Raw genomic sequence first — 21,008 nt, forward strand, 5'->3', positions numbered from 1 at the left:
TGAAATTGCGCGGCTTTAAACTCGTTGATTCGTCCTGAAATTCATAACTTGGTTTAAGGTACGGGACATTGTACGATACCTCGTAAATGTTTCTGGTAGCATTGACGCAATGTCTGATAATAGTTGCCGATGAAAAATTGCAGCCTAACTTGAAGTAATGTCTATTTTTATATTGAATTCGAATTGGACCAAGCAAAGGAAAAGTCAGTCTGAAGTTTTCTCTATCTCGAGTTAGGGAAGCAGGATGAGATTTGCAATGGGAATCAGAAAGGGGTACGAGAGAAGGAGATGGAAGGTAGAGGGAGGGAGAGAGAGAGACTCTCCTTTCCTTTCATTATACCCAGAACGATTGAGTACAAAAGCTCGAAGTTGCTTGAAAATCCAGACTCGGGCGAAACTTTTTTTAATTTCATTTACTCTAATTTGTAAGGTAAATTTCCAATAGTGATTCCTGGGTTGGGTGAGGACCGGTGAAGAGGAGGACTGAGGCAAGGGACTAGGAAGGTATGGAGGAATTGTGGAGAAGAGAGAAAGAGAGGCAGGAAAACGATGGTGGAGGCTACCGGTGGTACCGGTGCTACCGGTACTGGTACTGGTACTGGTACTGGTACTGCTGCTGCTGCTGCTACTACTCACATTGGTACTTCTACTGGCACTGGTACTGGTAACGTTCGGTTCCTGCCCAACTCCACTCGAAGTTTTGATTCATTGTAAGTTCCTCAGGGTTTGAATGCGTGAGCCAGACGATGCCGGCCGGAATGCAAAGCGACCGGCAAAAGTTACTAGACGGCCTGGATGTTTTAAGTCCCTAGCTTTCTCTCTTTTCTCTGTTTCCCTCAAATTTTCTTCTTTTCTTAAACCTAGACAAATTCAAGTCCCCTCAATGCATAGCCCGTGCACAATGTTTTAGGCGCATAACGCGGTACTCCATGTACCTGTTTATTCTTTTGCTTGGAAAAAAAAATATATCACTGGGTTTAAAGCACATGCGTAGGGACATTTCGTGTGTGGTACTCGTGTGTGCACATTTCTGAAATTGGTGGAACGTTAGTCAGGACTGACAGTCTGGTGCACTATTACCGACGCAAACAATGGATCATCCCTGGAGTCATTGTCCCGCATCGCAATATAAAAATATGAAGCCGCCAGCCCGTAATCATATGCTAAGGCTGCCTGAGTGCTTGAATTTCTTTTTCACTCTTTTTATACCTCTCTTTTTTCTTTTCTTTTATAATATACCGAGAGAACAAAAGATTCGGGATGACTCCTCATTCTCGTCAATATGGCCGAGCGTACATATTGTTCAATCAAGTGAGTAGTATCCCAGTGAGTAGAAATATGTTGAAATGCTATAGATGATAGTCAGTTAATATAATTGTAATAAAATCATCTTTCCCTCATTAAAATCAATGACCCTTATAAGAGAGATCAACTTACTAAGGTAAAATAACGGCACTGGTGCCTCTTCGATAATGTGAAACGTAAGAATTCTTCATTCATTATTTCACAGCTCTAGTATTTTTTGTTTTATCTATAACACAGAATATCACTCGGTATTTAATTAATTGAAAATAATTCAAATTTTTTCCAGACGACTCTTTGCTTCTATGAATTCCGTCTTCCCTTTCTTCTTCTCGCTGCTTGTTCTCCTCCTTGAAGTATCGCAGCTCCTGACCCAATTGTCCAGAATCAGGACGGATCTCTTGCTACTTGGAATTTAAAGGTATTCCATAATCAACTCGAATGAAAGAATGACGTGCATTAAGAAGAAGAAGAAGAAGATGAAGTGAAAGTGACAGAGAGGCCTGGTGGTGGAAGAGGGGAGAGAGAGTGTAATTCTACTAAGAAGTAATTCCGATGAAGGAACGACACCTTCGGGTGGAAGGGTCTCGCTTAATAATAATTCTAACCAAGGACAATTAATATCAGCAATTAATTATGAATCTCCTGTGAGTTGTCGAGGCACTTCGGCTCGAAGCAGCTTCGCTGTTATTTCAAGTAATGGCGTGTGTTTATGCACGCGAAGTAACTAAACTTACTTAGCTACTCCTCAAACCGAACGAACCTAAACCTAAACCTCCAGAAACCGACGCTCCATACACCTCGAACCATTCCCATTCGCTCGCTCGCTTGCTCTACTCTGAATGATAATAAGATTTGACTCATTAGAAGTTTCATTAGAGCTTTGTTTACCAGGCCTGAGAAGTGCCGAGCGAATGAGTGAAAGGTAGAGAAAGGGTGTAGGAATGCGAGCGAGAGAGAGAGAGAGAGAGAGAGAATTTCCGAAGCACCCTGAGTAAGCACCTACACTTGGGAGTGAAGAAAGATAGACATTCCCTTTTTCAGGAATTCACCGATGTCTTATGCTAATCTCACCCTGATTCTCAGCCGATCGGGTTAAGAAACTTTTCGAAATTCTTAGAATCTTCTGCTATCGGTTCGATAAGGAGATTCGCAATCCCAGGTAGAGGGTTGTCTGTTCCAGAGAGAACGTCGTAGAATAAAAAGTGTAAAGGATCGTTGAGTCTTTTGAAAAAAAAAAAAAAAAAAAACAATTGAATGAAGCAATGTAACGTAATATAGAAGCTGGGAAACATGTACACAACAGTGTATACATATACATATAAAGGTTTGCGCGTAGAAGGAGAAAATGCAAAAATCATTAGGCGCACTGTAAATGTAGAATATCATGCCTGAATATGGCGAAGGGGAGGAGAATTCCTGCTGGCAACGTGAATATCTTTTCATCCCTCGTTTTCCCTACTCGAAGCTTACATAAGTGCCCATTCATCCGGCATTCGGAAAGAGAGTCCATCAGGGAAGGGGAAACCCCGTTCAATTATTTTTTATGGGGAATATAGAGAGACGAACGGCATGGTGCATGTTCCTGTTCCTCTTCCTGTTCCTACTTCGCCAACTAATTACGTCCTGAACCATGGAATATATCTCATCCTTCCTTTCTCTGTCTATCTGTTTCTCTCCATCTCTACATTTACCCATTTTCTACCCTATTCCCCCATTTTTATTATTTTTTTCTACTAGCTTCCTTCTCCTTCTATCTCCCTGCTCACTTTTTCCCCTCTACTCGAATTTCTTACTTTACCGCATTTGCTGTGGATTCTGCTATTTTGTGTCACCAGCAACCAGCAGGCATTGTCGTCGATCCAGTCGCTTCCTTTCTCTTATTCTCTCTCCACTGATTTCCCTTACCATCTCTCGTACCCTTTCTCATCCTTTACAAACCTCCTAGTTCTCTTTCAGGATTCTCTCTCTCTCTCTCTCTCTCTCTCTCTCTCACTCACTCCTTCGTCGCAGGGCTGACGAGACCGGAAAAATCTCAGACAGAGCGTCGATTCTCGAGAGCGACTCTCGCCAATTAGCTGAAAGAGCTTCCGCGACAGGAAGATCGTGCGATCTTCCTGTTGGTGAACATTTTTATACCCCTCTTTTGGTCCTGACACCTATATCTCCCTCTTTCTCTCTCTCTCTCATTCAATTAATCTCATTCCTTCCGATGCCTCTATCTCGGTCTTTCTTTGCGTTCTTCCTACTTTCTATTCTCACTGATCTTACTCTAGTCCTCGTTGACTCGTCCAGACGTGGCCCTAAGAGCACACGCGTCGACCTCACGACGCCATTGCCTCGGGATCCTTCAAGAGATAAGGATAGAACGGATAAAAGTCACAATGACAGTCAGGAAATAATTGGAAAGGCTCTCGGATGCGAACGACTCGTCCTGTCAAAAGAAAGCAGCCTTGGGTTCAAAGGGGTCGAAAGGGGTCGAAAGGGGTCGAAAGACAGGGTAAACAATGAAAGAGAAAGAAATAAGTAAAAGTACAGAGAAAGTAGAAAAAGTCATCAGGAATGCTAGCCTCGCAGATGCATCACATCTGCACATGTGTCTTAATACGGGAAAAAGCGTGTCGTCATTTATTTTTTATTTTTCCCTCGCGCCAGGAATCGCGCCGCATAAAATTTCATCAAACAATCAAAAAGAGTCCGTCGTTTCTTACGAAAATGAAAGAAGGACGTCGTGACGCTCTTGGAGGCGTCCCAGTTTCCATTATAAGGGTTAGCAGTCGGTTCGTCTCGAAGTCGTCGACTCTCCCGTCGCTGGAGTACAGACTCCAGAGTCAGGTTGAGCTGTAATGATTATGTAATGGCGAAGAACGTAGTGACGAACCTTCAGGCGATATAAGTTCTCTACAATGAAACCGGAAAATTAAATTCCAGCCCGGCAGCATTGAAGCAAGTTGCACGGCAGCACATAGTCAGCACACGCAATGCGCGACAGCACACGGCCCGAGCTTCGGATTGGTGAACTCAAAGTTTCTCTCTTTGCACTTTATTGCATTTTCTTTTTTCCTTCTTTATTATCCCTATCTTTCTTTCTCTCTTTCTGCTTATCTCCATTACGATTCAACCCTCAAACCTTATCTCGATCTTCTCACCACTTTAACTTCTTGTATTAATTGATCTAAAAAACGTCGACGTCGCGATGCCTGATTTTTAGTGTGCTTTCACGCAATCGAAGAGCTGGCGGAGATAGGGTTTTGATATGGTTAAGGACAGGGGAGGAACTCCCTGACCCGAGTTAAGGAAATGGTGCCCCACTGGCGCCCGATGATCTGAGGAAGCGGCCGCGGAGGATTTCCAAAAGTGTTACGTACCGATTCGTTAAGGAACGCTCTCGATTTGGTTCAAAGGGACGACTCGAGAGAGATGGAAGAGTTATCGGCTATAAGGATCTCGACCAATCAGATGATCGGAATGATTAGTTCTCGAATTTAGCTATTTTGTCAAAGCAGTCTGTCTCGGGCAGTCTCGGGGCACCGACCGAGGTGTCACGGGCTGCCTCGTGCTCCCGTGCTATTTGTTTATAGTTTTTCTTGCCGTGTTTCGCTACGGTATAGCAAGTTCTCGATTCGTACAGTTCTCGCGTTGTTCTCGCGACATTCAGGCAATTCTATGAATTCCTGTGAATGTTCCGTGGGTGTAGTGCTGTGCCTTAGTGTAGTGTCCACCAGAGTGTCCTTGGGATGCAGTTCTCGGCCTCCACGGATTAGCTGCACCAGCTCCGGTGAGTCTCCCAATTTATTAATTGGTGAAGGGATCTCGATTTTACAGCTCCCATTCATTCTGCTACGTTCTCGACCCGTTGCTCTCTGTGTCTCGCACTATTTGCCGGAATCTTACCCCGAGCCTCTCTAGCTCAACCCAGCAGCCTGAGCGGCCGTGCATTTCCGTAACCGTCCGCTCCCGTTCGTGCATTCAGTTGCGTTTGCTGATTTTACGCGACCCCAAAAATCTACAGGATCCGTTTAGTTATCGCATTATCTGATAGGTTCCGTCAGAGCTCTCGTTTTGATGGAGTTGGCTCTTGTTCCACCCCAACTCCCAATTTATACCGACTCGTCAGTTCCCGGTGAAAAAAGAATTGGCTGGCGCCCGCCTGGCTTGCAGATGCGTGAGTGAAGCGGTGGACGGCCGAAGGTAACGTAGGTTGGTTCTCGAAGATAGTTCGTTCCCGTATGTTTTGCTATCGGTGTCGGGTCATAAGTTAAAGAATTACGTTACAATACATATATATATACTTCTATATTCCTTATAAGAGTAGCTTGTATCTTTGAGAAACTACTCGATTTCACGAATTTTATCCAAGCTTAGGAAGCTTTTTCATTGAAGAAATAAAATGAGTCGCGAACGAACAATGTCTCTTCATCGATCGCAGCTTCGGTCAGAGTTAGGAGTACTTTATTGCAGTGGGAGGTTATCGAGCCGGAGCCTGATTTAAGGACACCCGGTATAATGCTCTCAACCCTCGCATACGGGGTTGTCGCTCAAACGGAAGTTCCATGCATTAATGCAGATGGATATTAATTTGAAGATAGAATCCCCTTTCCGAATAGCGAGATTATGTAGGGTAGATAAAAAACTCTTTTTCAATTAAAAAAAACTAAAACTTCCTTAAAGTTCCTTACTATTTAAAAGTGCTCTAAACTTAACGATCACCCTGTACATAAAGCGTAAAAACTTTTCATAAGCAATACAATCTCTCCTGTCATTCAAACAACTATAATTACGACTAGGTCGAGAACGAGAAAAGTGCCTAGACTCGTTTCCCAAAGTAGCACATTATAATCAGCTCTTTCATCTCTAATTACTCCTTTTAATTAAATTTGCACTCTATATCAATAACGAGAAGACGTTTTAGTACCTATATACATATATATATACACCCATCAGGTACACTACCCTCTCACGATCGACCCGAGATTTTTTTCCGACAACCTATGTTTTTTCATAATATCGAGTAATAATGAAAAGCGAATAGCCTCATCATTGTACATAATCTTAAAATTAATTTCGCCAGGAAATTCGTCCAGCTTCTGCCAACCGTTTCTGATAACTCGTCATTATACCTTAAGCCTTCAGCAAACGATTCGTTGCGCGACGGATGAAAGTTAAGAAATAAAATAAAACGAACCTTTAAGTTCGATGTTATTCCGACGACAGTTTAAATTACATAATATACCTCTGACCGTACCTTCCCTCCCTTACCCCACCTTCTCTTCTCTCCAATATTTTTCTCTCTCCACAGGTCCTTGTCCCTCTTCACCTTCGAAGCTCCTTTTCTCTCGCCCATCATTCATCTCTGTACTCCCTCCTTCGTATTGCCTTTAGACTTCGTACACCCCTTTTCCCTGCCCCCGCTATACCCCGTGTCCACTAATAAAAGAGGGTTGATTAATTAATGAAAGGGTGTAACGCACTGAATTTTTTCATTTAAATGTGAGTGAAGCGGTGGACGGCCGAAGGTAACGTAGGTTGGTTCTCGAAGATAGTTCGTTCTCGGATTTTGCAAAACATAAAAATTTTCAAAACTCCCGGATAACTTTCCAGGTAAAACTAGCGAATGCCTGGACCAAGACGTCTCCGATATGATAAGCCTAATGAGTCTAGTAGTGATTAACGTGTTTTAATGAAATTGTAACTGATACCTATTATATATAGAGTTTGAATATCATAGCACAATCGTTAGCTATGCATATCAAGAATATAACCGAGAGATGAAACTGGCTTATTATCGGCGCGTGTAGATTGGCCCGCGGTATGAATGATAAATCTGGACTAGGCAAATACAGTAATTTAACATTGGCTAACGAGTCATCTATATGGTAAACAGTGGGGTTGGCTCATGGCGCTCTGCCTACCGCAGTCACTGCACCGCCACAATATCAAATACTCCACCGCACACGGATTTAACCAACGAGCTCACGTTTGGACACGTTCCCATATTCACTTTTAGCTCCAGGGTCTTCAGCGTGAGTTCTATCATCGTGATGCGCATACATACATATATGGGATATTTTTGCAGAGCAAGATACCCAAGTGTCGTTTTGAAAATGTCCTTTGGTATTTGTCTCCTAACGGAACTTATAAGAACTATGAGGTCCCAATAGAATTCACCTTTGGGAGATTATCTCTTGGATTTCTATCCTGCGAATATTTTTTCTATTATCACTCTCCTATTTCATTTTCTCAAGAAAATACGGAAAAATTCTTTGGACCTGAGAGCAATATGCCCCGCAGTAATGCTCAATCTGCAATATATATGGAGCCCATCTATGCGCCGATATACCGACGAGTCTCTGTGAACACAATTTGTCAAGCTCTCTATCTCAACAGCTATAGAGTGTCGCAGGGCCCAATAAGTCTAAAGGATGTTGTAGTGGATATATGCTGGAAATAATATATTTCACCTTACTGTTTCCTCTTCGTGGAAGAGGAGAACGAGAAAACCATTTTGCAGGGTAACTACTCAAAAATACATATTTTTATTCAGTTTGACGAATCACGACGATTGTGTGGAAACGGCGAGGTCGCACGTAAAAAAATATCTGTCGAGCATCGACAAGTAACAATGTCCTATGGAGGTCCTGAGAATCCTTAGCATCGTCGGATATATTACTGGAAGCCCTAGGGGTTAGCGACGCCCCTGAAAGCTGTGCTTTTCCTTCTTATCACTCATTGCGTTCGCATCTCTTGAATTTGTTTTCTCTTGTCTATTTGTTACTCCGAGGTATGGATGGTCACAGTCCTACAGGCGCTCAATACAGGCAGTAGTCTATATCGACGGTGATCCGTAGTGGGCTTGGTTCTTTTTAGTTCTCTTTCTTCTATTCTGACCCATTACAGCAGAGCATGGGTCGTTAGAGTATGGGTTACAGTTTCCTACCGAGATAAAACTGGATTTGTCGAAGGACTTGTTAGAGGGAAAACTCGGTAGACGCTTCTACAACTTCTCAACGTCGGCGTCCCGGCACAAAGACGCGAAGGCAGCCGAGCGCCGCGGTGAGGATGCACCGCAAACGCAACATAATTGGCCTGAAATTTGCGAGAAAACAAAGGCGGAAGCACCAGACTGTAAACTCGTGTGTTTTCGGCTCGAGCATCTCGTACTCTCGTTTATGGGTCCGCATGTATTAATCTATAGACCCTCGCAGGACCGTGTTATATGGGAGTACGGTTTCCTTGTCTCTGAGATTCTCTAGTCTACATGGAGCTCTCATATTTTCAAAATAGCTACTCAACTCCCTGTGCTGCCAAAGCTTTGCCAAACTGTCATCGATGCCGAGTATCCATAGTGTTCAATATATAAGACCGGAAATATTTTACAATTAACAGGACGAGTGACTTGGTGGAAAATTGATGGAAAACAAAATGAATTCAAGGAGGAAAATTTTGGTACAGAGCAAACTGTACTACGTTTTACAATCCCTTTGAAAAATTTCTTAAAACTTTGAGGACCTTAGCAAAAAGCACTCCCCCTGTTCCAAGCAATGGATCGGATTAAATATTATTACGATGAAGATGCGGACGTGTCTTGCTCGTCCAGCATCCATTCTGTCGATTCGATGCCAAAATCTTTCTACCCTTTTCCCTGCAGCTTCCTTCATCCCTTTTCTCCGATCTGTCGTCTCCTCTCGCTTCTCAGCCACGAAAGTTTGGCCCCAGCCCAGCCTAGCAATTCCAGCAATTCCGCCAGGGAATACACCGCGAGTAATGCATTTTTCATAACCGGGCGATATTATCGCCCTCGTTGCTCGTATTAATCGCTCTTGGCAGGATACCGGGTGAGACTCTTTTCCAGTATAAATTCCTGTAAAGTACCATCCTCGTTGAAATTCTCTCGAGATTATATACATATAATCTATTCGCTACATTTCGATTATACGTACCAATGCAATCTCATTAGCTCATAGACTTCCTTCTTGTGCTTTATTTTTTTCTTGGCCATTGCAATACCCTGAATCTTAAGATTTTTATTAAATGGCTAGACGCTTCGTCCGTGGCGAAACCAATAGTTATTATATGTAAATACGAGGGAGTTACTCTGGAATAGACGTGATTAAAGTATTCTGGCTGGATTATCGGTTTGATACTCTCAGACGTCTTATACTTGAATCCTGCCACTCTTGCCAGTCTCGTAGACTTCATTATAGGATCATTGAGACGTCACGGATTCCAAGTTACAGTCTACTTAAGAAAAAGAGAAGGAGAACGAACGAACAAGTGGCTAAAGATTCGCTGACATTATTGCCAAATGATTATACCATTAAGTGTACGGAAGTTATGGAAAATCGATAAGTATAACGAGTTGTGAAAATCAAAAGGCATATAATGAACAATTAACAGACGACAGTGGGGAGTAATAACGGAGGAGCACTAAATAATGGTAATAGGGTGGACCGTTAAGGGTTGATGAGATAAAAACCGTCGGTGATCATTAGCGAGAGGATCTTGAACATCCTCGCTATTTCTTATTCTTTCTAACTTTCTCCTAGCTCTCCTGCCTCTCATAGCCGCTATCCTCGCGATCGTAAATGGACTTTCGCCTTTCTCTCTCCCTCTCTCTTCTTATTCTCCCATTATCATATCCTCCTCCCTCATTCTCTCTTTCTTAAAGAAACTTTTAATGTAATTGTCGCGGGACGTGAAAACGCTGCTCGTCGTTGCGCAGTTTTACTCAATCCTGTGTGTTGGCTCTGCTGATTCTGTCTCCTCTGGCAATTATTAGTTTTGTAGTTTTATTAAAATATTATACAGTATAGATCCTCGAATTCCAATATTGCAGAATGGTCCTTAGTGTGCTCTGGTGGAAAAAAAATCAAAGTCTACGAATAACAGTAGACCCCGATACCTAACTGGAATTCATTGTCATTGAAGATAATGGGTAGCAAACGTAAAGGATCAGGCGCGAAGCCGAAACGCCTCTAACGATATTATTCCTCGGTTCATTTAAGTTAGATAACAACAACTATATACCATAGAGTGAGTAAGTGCAACAGAGCATGGAACAGGGAATAAATAGATCGAGAGAGAGAGAGAGAGAGAGAGAGAGAGAGAGTGAAGGATTGTGCAGTATAGGGAGAGAGAGAGACGGAGAAAGTCTAGCAAGGTAGGTAACAGGCACCGTGGTACAATATCCGCTACATCTCTTGCCTCCAACCTAATTACTTCCCGGCCTCCAGGAGGGCAGCATCCCAGGAACCGAGCATCACGGTAGCAGCCCAGGCGTCCCAGCATCCCAATCCCTCCCCCCCTCCCCCATCGTGAGTATCCCACCTCCTCCTTCTCCTCAGATAGTAGTCTATCGTAAGAACGATAGCCTCTCTTATTTTATTTCTTATACTCTAGTTTAATTAGTTCCCCGATAATACCTGCTATCTCTTCTCCGCAGTCAAGAGAGAATAAGACTCTTTCTCCATCATCCCCCAGGAATATCGACTATCCTCATCTTCGGCCCTTTTATATATTCCCTAGAGCGTTTCTCCCTCAATTTCATTTGAATCATTTCAGATTTTAGATTCATCCATCCCTGGCCTTATCCCTCGCGAAAACCCTCGAAAAGTTAACATTTATTATAACCAACCACAAAATTGCCCCGCCAGCCCCCGTTTACCAATGTCAAATGGTTACATCGAAAATCCATCATGGCCGCCCCGTTGTATTTCAACTACTCCCTACAAATTTTATCTCGACTCGACTCTCTTGCACTCTCGTATATTTATTTATTTTTCAACCCTTTGCCAAAGAGGGGAACCTAAACCCTCGAACCACCCTTCCTCCTGTACCACACTGCACCAGCAGCCCTTTCGGGTTTTGTGATGCGTGCAGACGGTCGCGCACCGTAGATCACGCGTGGTTGCACCGAAACTGCATAACTGCAGCCACCAGCGTCAACAAAACGCTACCCCTGCCACCAATTAGGCCAATGGTCCCGTTTTAAACGACAATAGTAATATGTCCCCATTGATGGGACAAACTGTCGCAATTGATATACTAAAACGAGGACACCATCGCCTAATGACCCGATGCTACGCTGCAGAGACTATACCTGCTGTGGAACATGCACTATGCACTATACTTGTTTTCCTTGACTCTATTTATATCTCCGGCTATGTTGGCTCATTAGTATATACCTGTATCAGTTGCAGCCACTGCGAGTATAAATGTAAAATTAAATCTACAGGAGGCTCGATTTGTATTTACTTGATCCCTAGTACGTATTTCTAGACTGGCATTATCATTTCACATGATTTATCATTCCGATATGAGTTCTAGGCCTTTGCCACGCGTTTTCCTCAATCTAGGGTTTTAACAAACTCTATTAGCAATTTGAATATTCAGTACTGTTTTCTATTACCGATTACATACGTGAAATACTGTACTGCTCAAAACGTATCCATCATTTGTATGGTGCGGTACGGTTTATAGTGAGTCAAAAAATAGTAATTGAAATGGCGAGAATTGTTATTGTGCTCATGGTGTCATTAATATTTTTATTGAATCGCATTGATTCTGCACGTATTCTTGGTATTTTTCCGCATCCTTCTCACAGTCATCAGGTGATGATGTCATCTTTATTTAATAAGACTCAGTGTCAGTAATCAGAACTATTTACTTCTCAGATATTCTTCCATAGCTTGACCAGTGAGCTATCCAGAAGGGGACACGAATTAGTCATATTTACACCAAAAGTTACAAATGATACTAGCCTAGTTAATTTCACTGAAATAAGTCTCGTGGAGGCATATGCTGCTGGTTGGAAAGAGATTGTCAATTATTCAAGCTATCGCGAGCTCTGGGTCTTTTTCGACGCTTGTTATAGGGCCGGTGTCTTGTTTTCTGAATCAATACTGAGTCATCCAGAGATGGAAAAAATTTTGAATCCACAAAGTGATAAAAAGTTCGACTTGATACTCATACAAATATTTTATGTGGATGCTCTTCACGCCTTATCCAGCATCCTGAATGTTCCTATGATAGGATTGACGTCGCTGGCTCCTATTGGCATACATCATCACACTATGGGTAAATAGAAACTACTAGGGTGGTCCGTTATATGTTTTTTAATCTGAGGGTTTTGAGGTATTAGATACTTATTCCATTTAATAGGAAATCCTCCACTGCTATCATATATTCCTGACGTCATGGGTGGTCAGCCAGTGAACATGAATTTTTGGCAAAGAATAATAAATATTTATTGTTACGGTCGTCAGATTTTTGAATTTAACTTTATTCATCTCAAGAAACAGGAGAGGGTTTTGAAAAAATATTTTGGTAACAATGCTCCTGACATTCGTGACGTTTCAAAGAATATCAGCTTACTGCTTGCCAGCACTCAATATCCGATTTATCATCCGCGCCCTGATATGCCATCTGTTAAATTAATTGGAGGTTTACGATTTTACAAATCCACTCCGAGGGAAAAAATGTCACCGGTACGTAAAATTTAATCTTGAACGAAGTTGATTAGGTTATCATTTGCTTCATCAATTTGTATGGGTTTCAGAGACTACAAAATATTTTAGACAATGCAAAAGAAGGTTTTATATATTTTAGTCTGGGTTCAAATGTTAAATTGTCACAGCTTAGCGAGGAAAATCGCAACGTATTCGTACATGTTTTGGCTGAATTACCTTACAAGGTAATATGGAAATGTGACCTCGACGATTTACCTATAAAAGCTAAAAATATATTTTTAGAAAAATGGGTACCACAGCAAGATATTCTCGGTAGAGTAATAAATACAGAGAAACATACCGACAATGTTTTCAATCGGATTGATTATTTATATTTTCCTTTACAGCTCATTCAAATATTCTACTATTCTTATATCAGGGTGGCCAACAGAGTACCGAGGAGGCTATTAATAACGGAGTTCCCTTAGTGGGCTTTCCAGTTTTCAGCGATCAGCGATCAAACGTTAATAATGTGGTATCCCTAGGGATTGGACAAAAGATTGAGTTAAGCTCTATGACTAAAGAAAGCATGAAGAAGACTGTGTTAGAAGTAATCCAGAATCCAAGGTAAAAAAATGTTCAAAACTTTACCCATGCCAAGGTACATACATACAAAAACCCCTTGTTTTACAGGTACAAAAAAAATGTAATTGAACTTCGAAATTATATTAATGACAGAATGAATCACCCAATGGAAGAAGCAATATGGTGGACTGAGTATGTAATTCGGCACAAGGGTGCACCTGCCTTACGTAACAGATATCAGGATGTTCCTTGGTATCAAATGGAAGGCCTGGACATTTTAATATTTTTTATAATTTTACTCTATGCATTACTGTACAGCATGTATCTTGTGACACGCTGTATAATTTCTAAAATATTCCTTCGAGCGAGAAGTTCAAGAAATTTGGACAGAAATTGGAAATCGGACTAGAAGAAGAGGGGGGCGGGGCAGTAGGAGTAATTAGTTGAAGATAAAGAGGGTGGAAGGTTGACAATAATAGAAAGCTTGCCACATAATGCAACTCGCTAGGAGCAATGAGCTACGAAATTGCTTTACGCAATGGACCAATTATTTGTTAAAAATGTTGCGCAAACCCCCGAGATCGACTCGGTGTTTGATACGATATGAATATTATTGAATACGCATCGACGGGCACGTTTGATTGCACCAGGCAATAATTGATGGGTGCCAATTGCCAGCTGTGCCTATTCGTCTGGCATGGACGCTTCCATTTCTCCTAGCAATGGCGATGGTGGTTGGATACCAGCTGCCCCTTTTGCCCATCGACAAAATAAAATGCAATACACAACCCCCTTTCACTCTGTTTGACCTAGCATCATCCCTTTTGCAACTAGCCACTGGAACAACGTTCCCAGCCGAATACCACCACTACGTCTCCCCCAACCAAGGTCCTTTACCAAACCCTTTGCCTCCCTTCAGTTCGCTGCACTCTAATTCATTTTGCACGAATCAACGAACTGCCGCGCGTTTCGCTAATTTCCCTGTGATTTCCTCTACTCTTCTTGTTCTGCTTGACAATCATCGTTGTCCCCTCTATTCGCATTCGTCAATTCTATCTACTTATACCTTTTATTCCGCAGCATCCAATTGGCTATTACAATAGAGATTTCTTATGATAATCATAGAGTTTGCTGTCAGAATTGGCCCATGGAATAAAGGTGGATGTCAAAAGGGGACCGAGTACCTTTTAGAAGCTTAGGGATTACACTTGAAGACGGTTAGGAGGGAACTGAAGAAGGAGCGGGCGGGGGGGGGGAGAGAGAATGTGTGTGGAATAGGAACGGAATTCAAGAACAACTAGAGGGGAAGGTAGAGGGAGAGGGAGTGTGTGTGTGTGTGTGCGCGTGTGAAAGAGAGAGAGCGAGCAAAGGGAGAGGGGAGTTTCTCGTCGCAAGCCGCCTATTCCCACGAAGGATTCAACTGAACTTATAATACCTTGCGATGCGGGATCCCTTGCGGCACGCTTCCCATTTCCCAGTCGGTATTCGCACACCTTTATAATTAATGCCCTAATGCTGTTTATTAGGATCGAATAAACATTACGGATTGCCAACGAAAAGTATTACGTACCCTAGTACTGCCACCCTCCAAAGCGGCTATTCTGAAATACTAAAAGAACTCTATAAGTATAAGAAGATTCACAGTAAAAATCTGAAGCGATTTTATAGGGATGTCTTGGGATAAACTACCACCCCTGCACTCTCCATATCCCTATTCCTATTAGTAAAATACGCGAAAACCCTAGTGTGAGAGATAAAAAAAGATAATAGGAAAAAGGAAACTGTAAAGTCCCCAAGGAAGAATGAACACTATACAGGAAACCATTTTATGCGAGAGATACTTTGAATAGCAATATCCATTATCCGAAAGTTACACCTGAACGGTCATCTCGTTTCTCTGTGATCGGATTGAAGCTAAACGAAGTGTCGATAGGGGTACGTGAGAGAGAGTGAGAGAGAGAGCGAGACGGGGGGGACTGAAGAAGACACTGCTCAACGTGTAAAGTGTATGAAATCCACCGAGCGAAGGAAAGGAGAAAGGAGTTGGAGTGTTAAACAGAGAATCCAACGATTGAACGAGTTGCATTACTTTAATCTTCGAAGAAAATCTTGTAAATAATCGTGGCAATTACCAGGATCGAGCTAAGGCAGAACGTTCAGGGGGATGAAGAGGACTGAAGACTTTTCCCAAAGACATAAGAGTTGGGGTGGACACGATCCGAGAATACGATCGCACGAGGGATGAGAAGCACAAGGGTAGAAATGAACCAAGGGATTCTGAGAAACAACCGAGAGAGCGGGTAGTCTTATTTCATTAGCAAAGACGACAAATTGATTGATAATATTGGCTCAAGTATTTCCTAGAACGTCATCCAAACTTTTTGGTTCAGAAAATTTTCCTTTTTTTTGGCCTTTTTTTCCTTTCGCTGCCAATGGGACAGGATGTAGTATTTTTTATCTCATCTGCATACGTACCTATTATCTCGTTCTCCACTATCTTTTATCAGCAACCCTTCTCACATTGGCCCAAGATGCGTGGTGCCAGTCGACAATCCCAGATCATGTAATGCGCCATTGAAAGCTTTCCCTACATGAATATCTAAGTATGCAAATGTCCTGGTACGTTAGGCATTGCTACTCCTCACCTCGTAGGCGTTAGTCGTGCTTCGTTCCTTAGTCTCTTAATATATAGACACTGATAGGCAGGGTGGTCTTGGCGTAAATTTTCATCCCTTAACCAGAAACGCCTCTAGATGCCCATATTACATTGGCATAGGAAACACTTGCTAAATTTTCGTTACAAGGAAACCACAAATCAGCCCTTCACCCGTCACAGGAGAAACCCTCAAGTAGTTACATCTATAACCCAGTATTCTACAGCATCCGATAATTCATGTATGATGCCAAAACTACCCCTTACAGATACCACAATCCCTTATAGGTTGAACCGATTTACGTGCCAAAAATTTCATCCCCTCAGCAAGATTATGGCTTTGCCCATGTAAAAATATATAGTCAGGTGGGACAATACATATGGTTCAGGAAAAAAAAAATGAAAATTTTGTTTACTTTTGCACCATAAGGGTGGCACGTTCGTACTAGGTTGTATTGTTGTACAAGAAAAGAACCGTGTTAGTACTAAACATACCATCGACGGGTCATTTGAGCCTTTTAAAGCCAAAAATATGTTTATAAAAAAATGTCGATATGTTTAGTGTTAAGGAACCAGAGCGAGATAGGAACGTATACCCGCTAGGACGGAAGTAGCCCACCGGAAGAGAGGCGTGCCTCCATTTTTCGACAAACGATGGTATTTATTTTGGCAGGAAAGCGTCGCCGCATGTCTCCAGGCGACGTCTTGAATCCCAGGCAGTCCAGACACGTAGTAGACCTTCCCAATACTCATGTAGGAAAACCTTCCGACATACCTGGTAGTATACTGGTACATCCTTGACTTTTATACAAACCACACGCGCGTTCACATATGTGGCCATATGTGCCTGAGCCCTGGATTCCTTGTATAAGTCTTCTCTGGACTCGGCTCAAATCAACAATGGAGGAACGTAGCATTCACTGTGCTCGAGGATGAGGAAAAAGAAGATAAGCAGCCTACTAACGAGACCAGAGACGAGATCACGTCCTGCTTCGGCATCGGCCTGTGTAGAGGTCTACCACTGGCCAAGAAGTGGTAGAAGAAGAGGTAGAAAGGAAATAAATAAGGAAAAAAGGAAGTGGAGGTGAAAGAAGTGTAGGGTGCTGTAGGTCCGTTTCAACGATTTTCAACGCCGATAAAAGTCAATAGGACGCCACACGTGCTCTTCTCAGGACGTGAATCGCTTTATTCGAAATATCTTTTATTTTATTGAAGTTGCCTGTCCTACTTCTTATCTAACTATATTATACAGACTAAGACTGAGTTTGATATTTCTTGCAATTTTTTTATTGTTTCTATCCTCTTCATTTCTTTTCAGTTATCCACTCTTGGTCATTTCTCTTTTTTGATTTTATTTTCATTTTTGGACTTTGTCATTCTGTCTTTTTTCTTTCTTCCCGCTTTCGCGCGAATAACATTTGTGAAAGCTTTTCGAATGGCACTTCTATCACGAGATGCAAGCAAGCGGCTATTAATATTATAAGGAACAGATCACCGCAAGTATCCTTTATCTGAAATTTGAGAATAGCATTTTTTTTAAAGTTTCAAATAAAATGATGATTCTATTTATTATACTCACCATTGTTGAGAAGTTCATGTGTTTTGGCGTTCGTAAGTGACCGGCAAAAATTATTAACGTTATGAAATGTGACACGAAAATGCTGTATGATAACCGTGATAACAGTTTCAATATTTTGGAAGATAGAATACTATTGATAATTCCTGAAACACAAAGTCGATGAAGAAATTTATAAATATTTCAAGCTCTGTATATCACTTATCTGTACATTGACATTTTAATTCTAATTACCTCCGTATCCATAGTAACAGACAAAAATGAGCCAGGCCATCGCTAGAGCCCAGATAGATTTATGAATTGTACCAAACAATATATGATTCCCGGCATTATAAGTTTTCTCATTAGTAATAATGTCATAGGAACCCATAATAGGGTATAAGAACGCAAATAATGCTAAGCACCATCCACTAATCAGTTGGATCTATAAACATAATTTGTCATTAAATTAATAATACAAGTGATTTATATTAGAAAATTTACCTTAGACATCGTGATGCTCTTGTGACAGTACATAAAGTAACCTGTCAGAATTCCAATTAAGTAGGGTACTATCCTTATGTGAGTATGATCGTAATACATAGTTATATGCATGTTCAGTATTTCTTCGCTATAGTAATACAATTTTTACATTAATGAAAAGATGCACAATAACTCTGTTTCGTAAGCAACAGTGTGGATTTCATAGCAAACAGTAAACATACTTTCTCTGAAACGTAATTGGTAACCCAGGCAAGTTCAGTATCCATAATGTCAGCGCCTGAATTCCGGTAACAACGGCGATGAGAATGCACAAAAATGCTATACCCAATTTTGGACTATACCGTAGAGGAATGATCAGCAATGGAGATATAAGAAATAATTGTATATCCATAGAAGTGTACCAAGTCTGTAAGACACACTGAAATCCCAACAAAAAATATTCTAAATTCATTATGAATTTGAAGAGCTTAAAAACTTTCAAATTATATTTACCCTATTCGCGTTATCCTTATCGTAATTGTTCATATGAAAAATAGGCTGCCACCAATTTATCTTACAGGCAAGACTATTGCTGTCAACTTGTTTCTTCCAATATGGACCTGTTGACAGTCTGTGTAAAACGGTAATATAAATTCCAACGACTGCCAACAAGACTGGTGTCAGTCTTAAGTATCTTTGAAGAAACTTCTTGACATGATTAACTCTTCTTTTCTCTAAGCTTAGCATTAGACTGTAGCAACGTACTAAGCCAGCAATTATTAAAAATGTATCAACCGCCAGGCAGAAATTCCAAATTGGCAATATTGCGTAGATCTTGTGGGTCTGTCGTAAGAACATTATTGTTACAATACACAAATCTCATTAAATTTATGACGATGAATCAAATTAAACTGATTATCTCAGATATTGTATTGTGATTAATAATATCTATAATTGATCTTACGTTGAAATAGGATATCTTATTCGTATAGGGTAAATTCGATGAAACTAGACCTTGATGACCGAGTGCAACCCATAGAGCTGATAGCGATCTCATCCCATCTATGCATCCTATCGTATCTTTCTCCGAATTGGCAAAATTAGTCAACTTATTCCAGGAACGACTTAGGGAGAAGGCTCTGAATATATCGAAAAGTAATCCTGTATTTTTTAAGAATATTAAAAATTATTAATGTTTGTCATATTTTAAAATTGATTGATTGATTGCAGACAAGGAATAATGACTTGCCTTCTTTTTGATGGGTTACATTATCGATTAACGTTCCTATCGGCACCAGTAAAATTATAAGACCCAAGAGAGTTCTGAATAAATCAAAATTACAATGACAACACTTACTCGGTTATATTGATTAAAATTTTATACTTACAATATTATATAATCTCCTCGCGTAAACTTTTCTCTAGGTTCGTTATTGTAACAATCTTCAGGAGTCACTTCTACAAAGGTACCGGTACCCGGTAGGATCCTAGCTGCAGCCACATTTAGAATATCCTGAACATCCCTGTGCGAGCAGGATGCAGGAACACATATAGCCCATTCGAATCTAGATGCTTTTGGTGCCGGAAATATTCCCTAAAGTTACATGAATTATACTAAATCCTTTAAAGCATAGCCTTCATCAGTATAACTTTAGATTTAATGAACGTACTCGTACAAGCTCTTCTATTTCTGTATCAATACGATCATAGGTTGACTGTCGCAATAGTTCAAACCACTTCGGATACTTCTCGCGGATCAATCCTTTATTCAAACGAATATTCGCCATGCAGTATTGCGGTTTGATTTCCATTGGAGCAACCACAGAGAGACACTCGTCAAAGTCTCCCAGAGTTCTTATATTCCCCATGAGAATTCCGTGAGGAAATTTCGCAGAAGCGTCCATCACTGTGATAGAAAAATTACCAATGTATTAATTGCAAATTTCGTGGCGTATCGGATTCATTCATTTCATCCAGTTAATTTTTGCTTCCTCGATGCTAAAGTATGTATACCGAAGATAAGCTGAACCGATGTAGTTGATGCTTATAGTACATAGAACTTGGCCCTATTCGTTCACCCGAGAACCACTGCCATCATTTCCTAATCGTACTTTCATCTCCATCAATTTAGCCTTACCAAACTTAATTATATAATGAAATGTACGTGGTGCTCAAGTATCTGATTTGAAACTTTTAAAACCCAACTCCTCTTATTGTACATCGCTCGAACTTATAATTATATATATATAATTATAACAACACTCACTTCTGATCGCCCATTCCGTCACGTTCTTAATTTCCTGAAGATAAACCGCAGCATCTCTCTGACACGCAGGACTCAAATTTTCCAAAAGTGAATGACTAGCCTCCCAAACTTGTGTGAACCAATTAGGTGAAATTATATCGATTCTCGTAGGATCCTCATTAACGTTCGGCGCCTCGACGCTAGTATTAAGCAAAAATGTGTCATGATACGAAGGATATCCCAAATTCCACGTTTCGTTAAGAACATTAAGTGTCGAATTAACGCGTTCCCGAATTCCGCGATTTAGCTTTGTATTGTCTGGTACGGTGCTGAACTTTGCGCATTCGGTTTGGCACTTGCTACTCGTAGCCGACACGATAAAAATGTGGTTCAGTACCAATAGGTACAGTCCAAGGAAGAAATGCATTCTGTTGAAACGTCTTCGACGGCGTGGAAAAGACTGGTCTTAAAAATGATCTACCTTACGATTTTCAACATAAAGAGAATGGAACCGTATGAGACTCTCCCCGAACTTGCACCAAACCCCCAAAACCATACTGAAGTTTTCTTTTAATCTTCCAGAAACCATTCACTACGTTCCCCTTCTTATTATATTTTCGTGCTTGGCCCCTCCTCTCTTGGAGTGTTGTGTTACTCTTTCTATAGTCCCGGAGGACTATAAGCGCCAAACCAGTCTAAGCAACCGTTGGTAGACACTTGCGCAATTACCCATTGCAT

General features: G+C 41.2%; 2 protein-coding genes across 2 annotated transcripts; one reads left to right on the forward strand and one right to left on the reverse strand.

Annotated features, from left to right (window-relative positions):
- The first annotated feature begins 11,729 nt into the window (after positions 1 to 11,729).
- Positions 11,730 to 14,893, forward strand: LOC107269986 (UDP-glucuronosyltransferase 2B15). The gene is made up of 6 exons (XM_015744516.2): positions 11,730 to 11,912; positions 11,976 to 12,378; positions 12,463 to 12,788; positions 12,860 to 13,082; positions 13,157 to 13,376; positions 13,443 to 14,893. The coding sequence occupies exons 1-6, from the start codon at positions 11,805 to 11,807 to the stop codon at positions 13,741 to 13,743; spliced, it is 1,581 nt and encodes a 526-aa protein (XP_015600002.1). The 5' UTR covers positions 11,730 to 11,804; the 3' UTR covers positions 13,744 to 14,893.
- A 2,254-nt stretch (positions 14,894 to 17,147) lies between these two features.
- On the reverse strand, positions 17,148 to 20,936 carry LOC107269972 (O-acyltransferase like protein). Its single transcript, XM_015744475.2, has 11 exons — positions 20,292 to 20,936; positions 19,696 to 19,931; positions 19,414 to 19,619; positions 19,275 to 19,348; positions 18,990 to 19,186; positions 18,539 to 18,868; positions 18,268 to 18,464; positions 18,047 to 18,173; positions 17,798 to 17,987; positions 17,567 to 17,709; positions 17,148 to 17,498 (listed from the first exon to the last, which is right to left on the reverse strand). Exons 1-11 carry the CDS (start codon positions 20,695 to 20,697, stop codon positions 17,361 to 17,363), a joined length of 2,244 nt encoding a protein of 747 aa, XP_015599961.1. The 5' UTR covers positions 20,698 to 20,936; the 3' UTR covers positions 17,148 to 17,360.
- Positions 20,937 to 21,008: the final 72 nt, after the last annotated feature.

This window comes from Cephus cinctus, unplaced genomic scaffold (genome assembly GCF_000341935.2).
Source record: "Cephus cinctus unplaced genomic scaffold, Ccin1 Ccin1_scaffold0693, whole genome shotgun sequence".
In the NCBI taxonomy this organism is placed as follows: domain Eukaryota; kingdom Metazoa; phylum Arthropoda; class Insecta; order Hymenoptera; family Cephidae; genus Cephus; species Cephus cinctus.

What these genes read in the sequence shown, in the direction of transcription:
- LOC107269986 (XM_015744516.2), top strand. Translation starts at nt 11,805, where the DNA reads ATGGCGAGAATTGTTATTGTGCTCATGGTGTCATTAATATTTTTATTG. An exon ending in CATACATCATCACACTATGG is followed by an intron (nt 12,379 to 12,462) that starts GTAAATAGAAAC and finishes TCCATTTAATAG; the next exon opens with GAAATCCTCCACTGCTATCA. An exon ending in GAAGTAATCCAGAATCCAAG is followed by an intron (nt 13,377 to 13,442) that starts GTAAAAAAATGT and finishes CTTGTTTTACAG; the next exon opens with GTACAAAAAAAATGTAATTG.
- LOC107269972 (XM_015744475.2), bottom strand. Translation starts at nt 20,697, where the DNA reads ATGCATTTCTTCCTTGGACTGTACCTATTGGTACTGAACCACATTTTT. An exon ending in CCAATTACGTTTCAGAGAAA is followed by an intron (nt 18,174 to 18,267) that starts GTATGTTTACTG and finishes GTATTACTATAG; the next exon opens with CGAAGAAATACTGAACATGC. An exon ending in AGAGCATCACGATGTCTAAG is followed by an intron (nt 17,988 to 18,046) that starts GTAAATTTTCTA and finishes TTATGTTTATAG; the next exon opens with ATCCAACTGATTAGTGGATG.